The sequence below is a fragment of the Mandrillus leucophaeus genome, unplaced genomic scaffold (assembly GCF_000951045.1).
Source record: "Mandrillus leucophaeus isolate KB7577 unplaced genomic scaffold, Mleu.le_1.0 Scaffold846, whole genome shotgun sequence".
Taxonomy (NCBI): Eukaryota; Metazoa; Chordata; class Mammalia; order Primates; family Cercopithecidae; genus Mandrillus; species Mandrillus leucophaeus.
Genome location: NW_012109208.1, coordinates 1,253,504 through 1,267,859, shown reverse-complemented (window position 1 = coordinate 1,267,859; position 14,356 = coordinate 1,253,504). Strand labels below are relative to the sequence as shown.

General features: G+C 51.1%; 2 protein-coding genes across 4 annotated transcripts in view; one reads left to right on the top strand and one right to left on the bottom strand.

Annotated features, from left to right (window-relative positions):
* APMAP (adipocyte plasma membrane associated protein) overlaps positions 1 to 8,898 on the top strand; it is a 29,186-nt gene extending 20,288 nt beyond the window's left edge. The window contains exons 5-9 of the mRNA XM_011968509.1: positions 296 to 412; positions 1,511 to 1,685; positions 2,217 to 2,351; positions 2,790 to 2,982; positions 7,797 to 8,898. Of these exons, the coding sequence (XP_011823899.1) occupies positions 296 to 412; positions 1,511 to 1,685; positions 2,217 to 2,351; positions 2,790 to 2,982; positions 7,797 to 8,006 (830 nt within the window). The 3' untranslated portion in view covers positions 8,007 to 8,898. The remainder of the gene's footprint in view (positions 1 to 295; positions 413 to 1,510; positions 1,686 to 2,216; positions 2,352 to 2,789; positions 2,983 to 7,796) is intronic.
* A 2,672-nt stretch (positions 8,899 to 11,570) lies between these two features.
* Positions 11,571 to 14,356, bottom strand: part of CST7 (cystatin F (leukocystatin)) — a 10,464-nt gene continuing 7,678 nt past the window's right edge. For 2 of the 3 annotated variants that reach the window (XM_011968507.1, XM_011968508.1), the window contains 3 exons: positions 14,051 to 14,223; positions 12,446 to 12,562; positions 11,571 to 11,860 (listed from right to left, as the gene is read on the bottom strand). In XM_011968507.1, the coding sequence (XP_011823897.1) occupies positions 11,783 to 11,860; positions 12,446 to 12,562; positions 14,051 to 14,223 (368 nt within the window). In that variant the 3' untranslated portion in view covers positions 11,571 to 11,782. Of the gene's footprint in view, positions 11,861 to 12,023; positions 12,563 to 14,050; positions 14,224 to 14,356 lie in introns of those variants that run through there. The other variant, XM_011968506.1, reaches the window with a different exon arrangement.

Below are 14,356 nucleotides of genomic sequence, written 5' to 3'. Positions count from 1 at the left end.
CCTGCAGTAAGCACCCTGCAATAAGCACTTGCACTGAACACCCCACAGTGAACACCCTGCAATAAGCACCTGCAGTAAGCACCCTGCAATAAGCATCTCAGTGAGCACCCCACAATGAACACCTTACAGTAAGCACTTGCAGTGCAGTGAGCACCTGCAGGGCAGTTCTAGCTCTAATGCCGTAGTCTTGTACAGCATGTTGTATGGGAAAGGATGGATGAGATACTTGGATACTGAGGACAGCACAGGTAGAATCTGGGACCAGCTACCAATCCCCGTCTGTTTGTTTTTCTAGAGACCCGAGATGATGAGCCTGTGTGTGGGAGACCCCTGGGTATCCGTGCAGGGCCCAATGGGACTCTCTTTGTGGCTGATGCATACAAGGGACTATTTGAAGTAAATCCCTGGAAACGTATGTGATAATGTATTGTTTCCTTCTATGATGATTTTAGATCTTTTAAACAGTATATGTATGTATAGACTTAATAGGATTTGTTAACAACAGTCTGCTAAAGACTTTGATATTTCTTATTCACTGAACAGTACTGAAAGCATTGCCTGCAAAAGTCAGCTAGTTTTAAACACCAGAAAACTCCCTACCCATGATTGCATTTGGTCCGTACCCTAATTTCCTCCAAGCATTTATATTTTAGCCACAGGGTCTCAAAAGGACTTATTTTGAGGAAGTTAGACCTCTGTCTTTATTTTTCTGTGTGTCTCTCTGCATCTTGTCTATTTGTTTTCTCTCTTTTTCTTCTCTGTGGCCCTCCCCTTTGTCTCTGCTTTTCTGTTTTCTCCTGTAGTTCCTCCTCTTCTTTCCCCTGACTGCTCATGAGTCCCCTTGACCAGACTGTAGTATGTGCTGTGTGTCTCAGTGGAGGTTCCTGCTGGGGAGGAGTCCATTGTCTCGTGCAGTGCATGGGGGCCCGAATGTAGGCCCTGCAGCCCAGCTGCTTGGGGCCGTTCCACTCTGCTGGCCACCAGCTGTGACTGCAGGTCCCTTGACTGCTCTGTGCGCAGCTTCCTCATCAAATTGGGGTCATAGTAATCCTGCCCGTGGGATTGTTGTGAAGGTTTAAAGGCGGTCACACCTCAAGAGTGCTTAGCACTCAGTCCGTGTTCTTTCTATTATTTTTCAGAACTTATACTACTGCTTTTTTTTTCTAAAAGCAGATGAGTAGACTATGTCATATTTTTCTCAAATAGAACTACAGCCTGCCTAACACTTGCAATATATGTTATCAAGTCAGTTGACCTTCTAGGTCAGTTGACCTAGAAGAAAGAATTCCTCATCTTTATAGAAAAGATTCTGCCTTTAATGAAGTTAGTCTAAAAAAAAAATCATTTAACACCTAATACTGTTTTTACTATAAGAAGGAATGAATCTTCTGACATATGACATGGAGAAGTTTCAGTTTTTCTTTTTAAATCAGGCTGGTTAATATTTTGAAATTATTGAAAAGAAAGTTCCTAGTTCAAGTCAATCTTTTTCTTTCTTTTTAAACTTCAGGTGAAGTGAAACTGCTGCTGTCCTCCGAGACACCCATTGAGGGGAAGAAAATGTCCTTTGTGAATGATCTTACGGTCACTCAGGATGGGAGGAAGATTTATTTCACTGATTCTAGCAGCAAATGGCAAAGACGAGACTACCTGCTTCTGGTGATGGAGGGCACAGATGACGGGCGGTGAGGCCTTGCTCCAGGTCTCCCATTTGTTGAGTTCACCAGCCAGGCCAGCCGCTTCAGCAGAGCCTGTTACTTCTAGGGACCAAGGGAGTATTTTCAGCATCATATTTCAGCTTCTAGTACAGGACCTTAGTGGCTTCTGGAGGCAGGTGATGGATGTCACAGAATGGAACAAAGTGCTTTCGTTTTCTCTGAGGAAATAAAACAGGCCAGTCCGTCTGAGGGTGCAAGTCCAGGCAGTCAGGAGAAACCCTGGAGGCAGGCCGGGGCTTTGAGTTGCCTCTCTGGCGGGGACTCCTGTCCGGCTCCCAGGTCAGCAAGAGAACTTGGGATTCTCTGGAGGGGACACTGGATCTGCTCTGGATGGGGAAGGGCCCCCAGGGGCCAGCCTTGAGTCAGGTTTGAGCAGGGGACCCAGGGCCTGTTGTTCCAGGTTGAGGTGGAGTCACCTTCTGCAGGCCCGTGCCCTGAAGGCCCAGAGTGGTAGCCAGGGATTCTCCCGCATAACCCTCTGCTTTTGGTGTTCCACAGCCTGCTGGAGTACGATACTGTGACCAGGGAAGTAAAAGTTTTATTGGACCAGCTGCGGTTCCCGAATGGAGTCCAGCTGTCTCCTGCAGAAGACTTTGTCCTGGTGGCAGAAACGACCATGGCCAGGATACGAAGGTGTGTGTGGGATTAGCTGAGCTGTCAGTTGCTGGCCAGAGCACATCATGGCGGGGTAGAGTGGGCATGGAAATGGGATCGACAGAAATCAGAGGCAGCAGTGCACCTTCTGCATGGCATGTTAAAGAAAATTCAAGGGTGCACTTTTCTTTCTCCCATTGCGAGTCGTAGTCTGGGAGTGTCTTAAGGCCAGCTGGTGCAGCCTGGGCCCCATTCCCCTGCTGGCAGGGCCTTGGTCATCCCCCGACTTGCTTCCCCTCTATTCATGCTGGGCCCTGTGCACAAAGGTTTCTTCTCAGCAGCTGTGCCTTTGTTCATGATGGACATAGTTAGAGCACTTTCCATATATATATTTGGACCAAGACTTGGTGCTTGGCTAAAATTTTTATCTTAAATTGAGGGGCTATGGCTCACTGTCTGCTTGGGTGAATTTTTCAGAGTCTATGTTTCTGGCCTGATGAAGGGCGGGGCTGATCTGTTTGTGGAGAACATGCCTGGATTTCCAGACAACATCCGGCCCAGCAGCTTTGGGGGGTACTGGGTCGGCATGTCAACCATCCGCCCTAACCCTGGGTTTTCCATGCTGGATTTCTTATCTGAGAGACCCTGGATCAAAAGGATGATTTTTAAGGTAACTATAAAAACTGTTACTCCAAAAAAGAAAATGGAAGTGAATTGAATCATATTTTTTTGACCCTTATAGCTTAAAAATCTAATTCTGCTTGTAGTATTTGGCTCTGAATGACACTTAGAAACACATTTTATTCTTCATCCTGAAATGCAGATTTAAACATTTGGACCCTTTGGTTCTTCTGGTTTCCCTGTTTCTGGGTGTTTTGATTGCCACCCTCACCATCATGGCTCTGGGCATCCGCCTGCCTGTCAGTCTCGCTCCTCCATCTGCCATGGCTGTGCCAGGCCTTCTCTGCTCTCCGCCCTCCTCTCTGCCTCCTCAGGGAAAGAGTCGGAAGGTGCCCCTTCCTCCCCTCCCTGCAGGTGTGGCCACCCCTGTAACCCAGTCACCATAGCTACCGTCGCGCCTGCTGTCTGCTGCCTTCTTGCAGCCTCACTGCCAGGCACCCTTCTCTATGGAGTTCTGCCCTTTGACCTCCTACCACACCCAAATCTTTTCCTTTAAAAAAAAAAAGTCACCCACCCCCACCAATGGCCAGCCATAGCCCCTTCAACACAACAGCCCCTTCAACACAACAGCCCCTTCAACACAACAGCCCCTTCAACCCAGCCTTTAAAGCTTGCCGTTTTCCCAGTGGCTTCCATGAAGCACCCCACATCATAACTCAGCACGTTTACACTGTGGAGGGGTCACTTGCTGACATGGGCGCTTGTGTAATATAGAGATCTGCTTTTCCAGCAAGCTCCATGTCACAGGCTGAATAGGTATTTGAAGTTGATACTGAATATTTGAACTGATATGGAAATACTAGCTTATGGTCCTGGGGCTGACAGGCAGCAGTTGCTGAGTCCTGCTGCCGGGCTGTGTGCCTGGACCCCTCCTAGGGGCTGCGTGCACATTCTCAGACTGGCTCACGGTCTTCAGTGATGTGAGTTCTGTGGGTTACTGTGTGGGAAGTCCTAATCTGTTGAGAAATCTGTCCTTCTCTTTGCCTTATTGGCTCCAGAGATACCATCTGTTCCTGCTGGCACCTAGGGGGAGGCAGAATAGCAGGTGGGCTAGCACAGGGGTTTTGGAGGCTGCCAGACCAGCTGTGGGACCCTGGGCCAGAGACTTGGACTCTCTGCCTCAGGTACTCTGTCTGTAAAGTGGAAAGAGTAATAGCACCTCATCAGGTGCTGGGAACATTTAGTGAGAATCTGCACATAGCGCTCTTAGCTTAGGGTAGTGTTAGTGGTGGTTGTTTGTGTCTCTTCCCCTGAATAGAATATGCATACCATCAGAGCAGGTGTTTTTCTGCGTAATTCATTTGTCATCCTCCACACCTGCAACAGTGCCTGGCACATGTAGGCATGAGGACGTACCGTTGATTGAGGGCATGGTTAGGGAGGGGGCTGCAAGCATGAGGGAACACGGAATCTTCCTGCAGCTGGGTGAGGAGGGGTGAGAGGGAGAACCACAGCCCCATGGACTTGGAAAGAAGGTTCAGTTTTATTCAAAATGTAATCCAAGTCATTGAAGATTTTTTTGTTTTTTGTTTTTGAGACAGAGTCTCGCTCTGTCACTCAGGCTGGTGTGTAGTGGCACAATCTCGGCTCACTGCAGTCTCTGCCTCCTGGGCTCAAGTGATTCTCCTGCCTCAGCCTCCTGAGTAGCTGGGACTACAGGCGTGCACCACCACGCTCGGCTAATTTTTATATTTTTAGTATAGACGAGTTTTCACCGTGTTGGCCAGGCTGGTCTCGAATGCCTGACCTCGAGTAATCCACCCACCTCGGCCTCCCAAAGTGCTGGGATTACAACCGGGAGCCACCATGCCCAGCCTGATTTTTTTTTTTTTTTTTTTTTAAATTTTGAGACAGTATCAAAGCTGTGGAAACGGAGGGTACAAGGGATTTTTTTTCCCAGCACTGTTTTCGAGTTAGCTGCTGGCCTGATGTCCTGTCACTCATTGCAGATGCCTGAGCGTGTGTTTGGCACGTTCTCCTCATTACCACCGGTCGAAACCAGGAGATGCTCACAGCTCCCCTGTGACTGTCTGGTCTGCAGGCCCTATTCAGATTTCGCCAGTTGTCCTGCTGTTGTCCTTTATAACAAAGGATCCAACCCAGGATCAGAAGTGGTGTTTAGCTGTCAGCTCTGTTTCATCTCCTTCAGTCTGGGGATATTCAGCCCGTTTTTGTTTGAAGTTTTGGCCTTGATCCTTCGGAAGCGTACAGGTCAGCTGTGTCCCGGAATGTCCCTCCAGTAGGGTTTTTCATGTTGAGATTCTGGTCTCGTATCGCTGGCAGTAGTGGTACAGCCATGAAACTGTGCTCATCTTGACGAGGCTGTCATGAGGGCACAGTATCAGTTTGCTCTGTTGGGGTGGGGCAACTTCGGCCACCTGATTCAGGCGAGGAATGCCAGGTGTCTCCACCTTGACGTGGTTCTTTCGTGTTTAATTACTGAGTCGCTCACGGAGAGAAGGTTTCTGTAAGTAATCATCAGTGCCATCTTATGGTTTCCCATGTTCTTAATGGTGATTATGTTACAGTCATCATTGATATTGATGTTCAAATTACCCATCTGTGGCCAGGAGGAGCCCCTTCAGTGTGGCTTCTGGGCCTTTGGGCATGTCCTGTTGTCTTGGGCTGGCTCCTCACTTTCCAGCACGTAAGTTGTTCCAGGTTCCTCTCGTATTGTCCCTGCTCCAGCTCTGCAATTGGCCATTTCTCCCAGGAGCCCTGGTTGCCTGTGGAGGAGATCTGGGTGCTAAGTGTACTCGCTGCCTTGGGTGTCGCTGCTCCCAGGTCCCCAAGGGACTGCGCTGGCCGTACAAGCACATGATACGTACTCACACATGCTTGCATGCGTAGACATCACACACACACCGCTCATGCTTATGCCTGCATCTGTCATCTGTAAATTGAAAACCATGACAACACCACAGATTGATCCAAGTTTTCTCCCCTTATTTCTCCCCCTATTTGTACCTCTCTAACAGTGAGAAACCTGGATCCCATTGTGCTCCCTAGGTTTACCTGTTCAACCATTTTCTCTGTATGTGACCAATCTGTGGCTTCTGTGCCCTGTCACATGGCCCCATCCAGGGCTGTAGCACCCCATGCTAGGCTGTCCCCTTCCTCCCTGACCGTGTGCTGAAGGCTGCCTTTCCCCTCAAGGGCTGTGATCTCTGCACCGGGCTGTCCCTGGGTGTACACCTCTTCACTTGCATGGGCTGTCACACCCTGATCTGGGCCTCACTGTGGGGATACCTCCTCACCCCATGTGGGCCCTGACAGCCTGTGCCAGGCCACCGCCCTGAAGGGACACCTCCTTATCCAAGCGGAGTGGGCTGGTCTGGGTCACCGTGGTCTGCCATCCCCTGCACACGTGTACCCTGCTCAGCCCCATGCTCCTGATGGAGTTGTTCAGGCAGGGAGTGATGTAGTACAAAGAATGTTTTTAAAGAGAACTGCAGCTACTGAAAGGAGAACAGCTTGCAGCAGGTCTCAGCTGGCTGTGGGAGCCTGTGTGGAAGCTGTCCCAGTGACTGGGGAGAGGTGGCAGGGCAAGGCCCAGGCCAGGGACACACACAACAGATGGCAAGACTGGTGGCTGGGCTTGTAGGGCACAGAGAGACCGGGATCAAGGGAGGGCTGGGGTCCTGGCCTTGTCTCTGGAGCTGGGGAGGCTGTCGAACTTGAAGTGCTATTAGAAAGTCCAGGCAGACATGGGTCCCAGACGGTGAGAGACAGCACTGGTGTTGGAAATGGAGATGGCAATTTGAGAGATTTCTGGGAAAGTGACTAGTTGTAATAGTAAGAGAAGATGAGATCTCTTAGGAAGAAGAGAGGAGAGGAGAGCGGGAAGGATCCATGGCCGAACAGCAGGAGGTGGCATTTCGTGGGTAGTGGGAAGCCTTGGGAGTTTTTTGAGCTGTAATGCAGTTGATCTATTGCTGTTGAACCTAGAGTCTAGTCAACTTGTCTGTCTGCTTGAACATTTCCAGTGACTGGGAGACATTATTCATTGGACACTCGTTTGGATATTTCCACTTGTATTAAATGCTAGAAATCTGTCTGTTAATTTCCATTCCTTGGTCTTAGGCAGAGGAGTGCTTTGTCGTAATATCCGACCAGGTGTCCTTCTGCTCTGCCAGAAATCATGCCTCTCGCCATCTGTTCTCTGCTTAAAACTCTTTAGCAGTCCCATGTGACCACAGTCTAGGTCTAAGCTCTTTTGCCTCCGTCCCTGGAGGCATCCCTCAGGATCTACACACCCCGCTTTGATGAAAGCAGTGGGATTTTGCTGTCTCTTTTGGAAGCCATGTTGTGTGGTCTGTGGACCTGCTCGCCTTTTTTTGAACATGAGCTGCTCTCAAATCTCCATCGTTTGCACCTCGCCTATTTGAAATGTTTTAAACCTAAACAGAAGACTTGTGTATTCCAGGGAAGCTGTGCTGGTTGTTGTCTGGTGGGTGGAGGTCATTCTGAGCCTTGGCTCCAGTGCTGTGACCACCTTGGATGTGATGTGTCTCCCTGAGTTCAGCCAGGCCGTCCAGAGATGTGCTCATGTTGCTGTCCTTGTGCTGGGGAGCCTCTTTGGCCTGATCTTCACAGGGACAGGGGTGGGGTGGGGTCTGCTTTGGGGCCCCTGGGGCTGGGAGTGGGAGCTGGGTTAGCTGTCCTGTGGGGCACTGCCCTGTGGGGCTGCCCTGTCTTGGAAAGGAGTCAGACCCTTCCTGGATGGTGGGGGTGGCGCGGTTGATCTGTGCACAGCATTCTTGGCCAGATAGTGAACTCTCCCTGCACTGTGCTTCCCTCTAGCTCTTTAGTCAGGAGACGGTGATGAAGTTTGTGCCGCGGTACAGCCTCGTCCTAGAACTCAGCGACAGCGGTGCCTTCCGGAGAAGCCTGCATGATCCCGACGGGCTGGTGGCCGCCTACGTCAGTGAGGTGCACGAGCACGACGGGCACCTGTACCTGGGCTCTTTCAGGTCCCCCTTCCTCTGCAGACTCAGCCTCCAGGCTGTTTAGCCCTCCCGGATAGCTGCCCCTGCCATGTAAGCCAGGAGTCTTCACACTAAGGCACCAGGCCTGGTCCAGGAGGAGCTGTGGACACAGTCATGGTTCAAGTGTCCACATGCACTTGTCAGTCCCTGAGGGATGGTGGGCATGGCTGCTTCATCCCTTGAGGATGCCCGGGCCCCATCTGGGCTCATCTTTCTGTTTAGAGGGAAGCGTAACATATCTGCCACCGGGAAGATAAATTCATGTGAAGCAATTTTCTCTTAAAAAAAAAAAACAAACAAACAAAGCTTTCTAAGTACAATCATTCTCTAGGACTTGGGAAGCTCCTTGCACTTGGAACAGGGCTCAGGTAGGTGGAGCAGTAACACACTGCCCAGGAAGTTTGCTGCTGTGGCCCTGTCCTGCGGCCTCAGAGTCCTTCTTTACTATTATGTAACGTGCGGTCATACCTTTATTGGGGTGGGAATGGAAGAGCAGAGGGAGGATGGCCCAAGGGTGTTGAGGCCAGCAGTGAGAGCTGTGTAAGCCAAGACTTGGAACTGTGTTCTCAAGGGTTGTGTGGGACGTGGGCTCTCCATAGTGTGTAGGAAAAGCATGTTGACTCTAGCGGCTCAGAGAGGACTTTGCTGGGTTTCTTTCTGTGAATATCTCCGCACTGACCATGCTGGAATTGGATGCTTCTGCAATTTGGGACCTACTGCAGGGGTCCGTTTAGTAACGTCCTGTCTGTAACCTTTGTTGTTGACCTCTAGACCCCAAGATGTGAACAGTGCACGTGTTAATGTCATCTTTGCTCGTGTGTTATAAGCCCCAAGTTGCTGTATATTTTCACAAGTATGTCTACACACTGGTCATGATTTTGATAATAAATAATGATAAATTGACTTGTGCTGATTAACCTTTTTTGATGGTGTGGCCTGGGAGTTTCTTCTCTACTTTAATTAACAGTACTGAAGTTTAATTCCATCAGGTGTTGATGTAAGGATTGTCTTGGTGAGGATGATGTTTTAAGGCCAAGTAGTCCATCCGACTAGCTCAGGAGGGAAGCGGCGGGACCTCTCAGGCAGCCGTCTTCGGGCAGGGAGCAGGCAGCCTTAGGCCATCTGCTCTTGACGTTGACTCCTTGTGGTGTAAGTTGATATTACACTTCTCTCCTGTTTTCCAGCCTACGAAATGGGGCTGACATCTGCTCCTTTCTTTCCTGGGTATTTGTGACAGCAATAGAGATTGTGCCTCCAAAAATGTTTGGAATAACTTCACAGAGACAGTATTTTAAATGGATACTAATAAAAGTTAGAAAAAAATCAGATAAATATGTAATGATACAGAAATTCAGAGAACTGATAGCTGTGGTAACATCGGGACCATCTGTGTGCACTGTTTGGCCTTAGACTCCTGTGCCCTCCTCTCCCCTGAGTGGTGGCCAGGCCCTGTTGGGGAAGAGAGCCGGGAGTCTGGTGGTTAATTCCTCCCAGTACTGGTCAGGCCCCGTGTTGGGGGAAGAGAGTCAAGAGTCTGATGGTTAATTCCTCCCAGCACTGGCCAGGCCTCATGTTGGGGGAAGAGAGTCGGGAGTCTGATGGTTAATTCCTCCCAGCGCTGGCCAGGCCTCATGTTGGGGGAAGAGAGCTGGGAGTCTGATGGTTAATTCCTCCCAGCGCTGGTCAGGCCTCATGTTGGGGGAAGAGAGTCGGGAGTCTGATGGTTAATTCTCCCAGCACTGGCCAGGCCTCATGTTGGGGGAAGAGAGTTGGGAGTCTGATGGTTAATTCCTCCCAGCGCTGGCCAGGCCTCATGTTGGGGGAAGAGAGCTGGGAGTCTGATGGTTAATTCCTCCCAGCGCTGGTCAGGCCTCATGTTGGGGGAAGAGAGTTGGGAGTCTGATGGTTAATTCTCCCAGCACTGGCCAGGCCTCATGTTGGGGAAGAGAGTTGGGATTCTGGTGGTTAATTGTGTGTCCCCCCTTCTCAAGGCTGGCTCCTGGGGGCAGCACCAGTAGGACAGAGGCAAAGATGGGATTCTATCTAGTTGGTGTGACCCACATTGTGTCAGATGAACAACTGAAAATTTTTTATGTGACTCTATAGGAAAGAAAATTAGTGGTCATTAGAAATACTTTTAGTAACAAATGATGTACCTTGTATGTCAAGTATACAAAGAAAGTAAGATAATACCTAATCATTCTGTCATACAAACAACATAAATGTACTGGGCTTATAGGTAGACTTCCCTTTTCAAATTGAGAACAGAGAGCTTTGCTTTCAGCGCGTAATTTTCACAAATATAAAGAAGCTGGCAAACTGTTATTCACAGTTTTCAGCAAAGGAGTCTTGATTTTGACTTAGCTGTTGATTTTCTGTCTCCAAGTGTCATTTCCTGTGTTTTATCTGGTAATTTGACGTGGTGAGGTGTGAAATAGAGTCTTCTTATTAGGTTTTAATATGTGATATGCTTTTGCTGTAAACATAAAAGGGATTCATTCTAACGTGAATTACTAACATGCTCTTAATCGGGTGACTCATCGTGTGCCTCTGTTATCCCTTACAGAAACTCCATCAAGATTCAGCTATTACATTTCATAGGACAGAGATCTCAGTTTGAGATTTTTATCATCAGCTTACACTTGCAGAGTGGTCTGTAGTTCTGAAAGTTGTTCACATATGTTGACTCTTAATGATTCCAGAAGACATGGCCTCATTGTACCAATGGGAACTGAGGCTCCGAAGGGTTAGGTTAGTGACTGCCAGAGTCACAGCTAGCACAGCCGAGCCAGCCTCCTGGGGATGTGACTGGAGAACGCGCGGGTGAAGCTGGGAGCAAGGGTGACAGCGGCTGGCTGTGCAGTGCCCCTGCAACCTATGGATCATGGCAGGGCACTGACTCAAACCTTGGCTGCACAGCAGAGTCCTCTGGGGTGCCCAGGTCTCAAGGTGGCCCAGTCTGGCACTTCTTCCAGTCTTCTTCCAATCCTGGTGCCCTCCAGCCCTCGGTGGCCTCTCCCTCCTCCTGCACCCCCAGCACAGTCATCTTCAGTGGGGCGCCCTCTCTGGAGGGCTCTGGGGAGTGGTCTGCTGCTCTGCCCCCACTCAGGCAGCAGGGCAAGTCTCTGCGAGGCCTGAACCTCAGGGAGGCACAGCCGTGGCCCTGCTGCTCCTGGTGTGGACAGCTCACCTCTTCTGGGGCTTTGGCCTTTAGAGGGTTATAGCTAGCAGCTCAGGCTGGTCAGGCCCCCAGAGGAAGTAATTTCAACCTGTCAGAACCCTTGGTAAAGGGGATCCCTGGTAAGGCTTGCCTCACCTCCCGATGCTCCCCTAAAAGGGCCAGCATGGCTGCTGCTCGCTGTTCATCTTGATTCCCAGCTGTGTTCATCACAACAGGCCAAGGTGCCCAGTGGCCAACGGGGTCCCTGCCCACAGCTCTGCCGCTGATTCAGACCCAGAGCTGTACCCTGCTCTCCTGGGGGCCTGTAGCCACGGGGGCTCATCCCTTACTTTCACAACTCCCTCCATTGACTCAGTCCCCTGCACCCAGACCCGGAACCTTGGTGTGCAGCCTCAGAAACAGGAGTTCATTTTAGAAGCAAATGTGATCTATTTAATCTGTTAGGAGGCTCTACCATGCTCCCATTCCAGCTGCCCTGCAGTGACCCAGCGGCACTTCATCTGCTCACTCGTCAGAGGCCTGAGAGGGTCTGTGAGGCCGGTCATGAGATGGGTGGGAGGGGACAGGGAGCACGCATCCTGGTGTTTGTCACGGCTGTGGTCTTGCTGAAGAAGCGGGGGTCAGTGACAACGGAGAACAGGCACCTCGAAGTGCTGGAGCCAGGGCACGACCCAGACTTCAGAGTAGCAGCTCAGAGTCTGAAACAGAAGGCAACACCTGAGAGCTCAGACTTGCCCTGCGGGGAGCCCTCTGCCCGTGGAGGGGTGCTCCTCACAGAGGAGCTCTTCTCCTGCCCCTAGTTTTCATTCTGAAAAATTTCAAACCTACAGAAAACTTGAATGATTTAAGAAGATATGCTTTTCACCTCTATAATTGCTGAATGTTGCCATGTTTCCTTTCTCTTACTCTCTCTGCAGAGATATGCTATATATGATATCTATCATATATATCATATACATGTATATGATATATATATATAATTTCTGGATTGTTTGAAAGCTTTTCTTACTCTAACCCTTTCCACCCGCACCCCAGGACGCTCTTCCCAAGCTGTGTCTCCGCCTCTAGGACGGGAGGATGTCGTCTGAGGACCTCCTGGCACAGGCTCTACCTCCTGTTCTCCCGGATCCTTGGTCATGCGGGAGTCTGGAAGGCCTGGCTTCCTCAGGGGTGAGGTTTGGAGTGCTGTGTTAGAGAAATGGTGACAGGGTGTTTTTCACAGCCTGGGAGGGGGTGGGCTGGGGAAGAGAGGGCGCATCTGAGAGAAGGGCCTGCTGCTTTACCCGCTTTAATGTTTGGTTGGTTTGGAAGTCACAGTCGTCCAGACGCGGGTGCTGGTTTTTCTTGCAGGTAGTTCTGCCAATTTCCACCTCAAGCATGTATTTCAGGCCTTTCACTATCTGTAGGGAGCAAAGGGACTGGGTTAGTGGGCACAGGGGAGGGAGGGCAGGCTCCTCCACTAGCAAGCGGGGCCTCAAGACAGTGGTGCAGGTGCCCACGCAGGAGAAGGGAAGTGGGCCGGCGTTTTGGGGCAATGCTTCCGGCTTACGGCAGAGCCTGCAGACCCCTCCCACTCCCCTCCCTGCCCGTGCTGGGGTTTGTGCCCCTTCCTGAGACAGGTGTCTCCTTTCTGCCCAGAGCTCTGGACTCAGAAGGGACGTCACACTAGGTCTCCTGCATGCCCTGCTGAGCCCGCCCTGCAGCCCTCACTCCAGCCCCCTGATGGCATTTCTTGTGGCCTCTGTGTCAGGCCTGGGGTCTGTGGACTTCCCCTCCCCATTCCTGGGGTTGAGAGTTTTGAGTTTCCGGACAGCCCTTCTCCACTTGGATATGGCAGCCACCTGGTTCTTTCTCATTTGTGGTCTCGGAGGAGTCGAAGAAAAATTCCTCAGGTTTTAGTCTCGGCTCTAGGGAAATTACGTTGTCCCCAATATTGCCAAGCTGGAGAGGGACAACCTCCAAGCCCCCTCCCAGAGAACCCCGAGGACTCAGGCCCAGGGCATCCCGCTGGCTCCTGGAGAAGGAGGGAGGGCCTGCGTCACCCAGGCCAGGCTGTGGAGTGACGACCCTGGCTACACGCCATACTGCCTTCTGTAGCACGCTTCTCATAGGAAAGCATGCTGCCCTTCACAAGTTTGCAATTGTCAGAAATAATTAGGTTATAAAAATCACCCCGACCTGTGACCCAGCATAACCATGAACACTGTGAAGACTGCCTTGGACAGGGCTGCTTCTGTCCCTTCCCTCCAGGCGCCAGCACGCGGTGTTGGGTGTCATCCACAGCCTGTGTCCCACATTAGCAAGTGGGTGTTCTCAGGACACAGACGAGCAAGGCCTGGCTGTGTCCCAGAGGGTCCCCTAGGAGGGAGGGTGCTGAGCAGGCACAGTAAAAATGAGTCGGGGAAAGGGCAGTGGCTTGGGCAGAGCTCTGGGACTCTGGGATGTGAGTGAGCACTCCAGGGGGAAAGTGGCAAGGACACTTCTGGGCTGCAGGGCACGTGAGGAGTGAGGCCAGATGGGGACCCTGGTCCCAGCAGGAACAGCTCCTCGGACAGTGGCTTTCTCCCCCGTCAGCCTTGGCGCCCGCCTCCAGGAGCCCCATTAGGGCCCTGGCGCCTTCTTACCCCATGCCTAGTGGGCTCTGGGCCAGGGGCCTGGTAACTGCCGGGGAGCCGTGTGCTTTGTGTAACCTTTGTGCCTTGCCCTGGGGATGCTGGCCTCGGCTGCTGCTGTCCACTCCAACGCCGTATGCATCTGCTTTCTGCCCAGAGTTCTGCACTCAGGAGCGACTTCACATTACATCCGCCCTTGCTCGCCTAGGTGTCGCATTGTAGCAACTCAGCTGCTTAGGGCTGTTCGTGACATGTGACCAGAACCCAGACCGTTACCTGAACTAGGGCCCTTGTAATGCGGGACTCCTTGAACAAGAACATGTCGTTCGTGCAATTGTTGAACTTCTCAACACTGTGTCTGGCTGCTTGGAGGACTCCTGGGTCGTTGGTCTTTATTGTTTTAGGAAATCCTGGATTCACACCTGAGATAATGTCCTGGGAACAAGTATCTGAAAGAGACGAAGAACCAGATAAGAACACTGATGTTAGCGGGGTTTTCAGTCCAGGTGTCATACCTCATGCCTCTGTGGTTCTCAGTTCTCCGCTGGCGTGTGCCTCTTGGCCCCACCCACCCCTCACCTG